General features: G+C 30.8%; 1 protein-coding gene across 1 annotated transcript in view; it reads right to left on the bottom strand.

The window, feature by feature from the left end:
- Window positions 1–701: 701 nt before the first annotated feature.
- LOC108752525 overlaps window positions 702–1,768 on the bottom strand; it is a 1,425-nt gene continuing 358 nt past the window's right edge. The window contains exons 2-3 of the mRNA XM_018493374.1: window positions 1,168–1,443; window positions 702–1,067 (exon numbers count right to left, since the gene is read on the bottom strand). Of these exons, the coding sequence (XP_018348876.1) occupies window positions 703–1,067; window positions 1,168–1,443 (641 nt within the window). The 3' untranslated portion in view covers window position 702. The remainder of the gene's footprint in view (window positions 1,068–1,167; window positions 1,444–1,768) is intronic.

Below are 1,768 nucleotides of genomic sequence, written 5' to 3'. Positions count from 1 at the left end.
CTGGCACTAAGCATGATTGCACGAGAACAATGATCAACAAGAACCAGCGGACAGTCTTCATTTTGCGTTCTTGTCTGGCGTTCAATGGAAACAAGAGGACATCTCCTCGAGATGTGCCTCCTTGCTGGGCGATTGGAACTCGACTGGCCAGTTAACGGACATTTATACTGACCCAGTTTTACGGTGAAATTTAGGCTTGGCTTGCTCGCCCGCATTTTGTTATTGACTAGAACTCGAAGAAGCAATAGGATTCTGTGGAAGTGCTGTCATCTCATATATCTTTAATCGTTAAATATGGCAGAAATAAAAATTTATGATAAAATGTAACTATTTGTTGAGAACTAAATTAATATGATTCACCATTGATATTGATAATGCTAAGTTTTTGAAGATATTGTCTGTAATTAAAGCAAAAACTTTATTTAACGACGGAAAGAAATGTAGTCTAATTTGTAACAGTTGATACTTACATGCACTTGATGTTTAATAATAAGACGAATTTAAATATAATTGTAATATATATTTTATATACATTATATACATATATGTACTATATGCCTTTACATCATACATGAATACATCATATATATCACATATATTATTTTATAACGATAAATCAAATATATTAACTGTAATACATAATAAATATATTTACAACATTATAATAACGTCTTATATATACGTAATTTTGTAATTGTGGCATCATATTTTTAATTGACCGATATTATCTTGCGCCTCGAGAGTCATATTTGAAGTATTGTTTGGAAAGCCAACAGAACTTGGCTCGAAATCCACTGGATCGTATATTTCTGGTCCGTTTACTTCTGGTTTTATCACTGTCAGTTGAGGAATACTACTGTTATCATCGGGCTTTAGCCAAGAAATTCCATCTGCGCCAATCTTTACGCAATCAAAGTGCAAAATTAAGATTGGCCACGATACCACACGTGCCTCTAAATCAATGCACGCATGCAGATTTCTACCGGACAAGTAGATATCGAAGACGCGTACGCAGAAGGATATGAAGGGTGGATAGAAAGGCACGCAGAATGGTATTTGAGCTATATCTGTGAATTAATTTATTACATTATGCAATGAATGTATACAAATCTACATAATTAGTTGAAAGCTTGTTAATAATAAATTTTGCAAAAAGTTCACACTCACCAGAGATGAAATTGGTATTAAGAAGTTCTCTTTCATTTACTGTAAGTTTGAGATTCATGGCAAGATCCTTAGAGTAAAAGGTAATATTAGTGCAGGCATGATGGTCGATATTAAATGTAGTTATATTGATGCCACTACAACAGCTACATCTAAGATCTTCACAGCTGCAGTTTGCTCCATGGAAACCAATCCCAGGAAAAGAATCACGACCGACATATTCCAATGCGCCTTTCAATGCCAAACGCGTGTTCGGATCGTAGAATATATTGAAATTGTCTGAAAAAACAATTTGTACAAAGTATATTAAACATATGGAAAAAATGTGCTAATAAAAAATTACAAATCTTCTTTCTCTTATAAAATTATAATTTATAAAGATAATTAAAAAGAAATAAATTTATCTAAAAGGAAACGATATTAAATGTAATTTGTTATTAGTTGTGCATTTTGTATTTAATTCGTGCATTTTTATGTAATAATAATTATATTTATTCCTATTATAATAATCACATTAATATTTTTGTTGCAATATAATTATATATTTGTATTGTATTGTATAAAAAATAATTTTGATTTATAATTTAATTTTATGCTATAATTA

Source organism: Trachymyrmex septentrionalis, unplaced genomic scaffold, assembly GCF_001594115.1.
Source record: "Trachymyrmex septentrionalis isolate Tsep2-gDNA-1 unplaced genomic scaffold, Tsep1.0 scaffold60, whole genome shotgun sequence".
Taxonomy (NCBI): domain Eukaryota; kingdom Metazoa; phylum Arthropoda; class Insecta; order Hymenoptera; family Formicidae; genus Trachymyrmex; species Trachymyrmex septentrionalis.
Note: the sequence above shows the minus strand (reverse complement) of the source record. Positions and strands in the feature narration are given on the sequence as shown.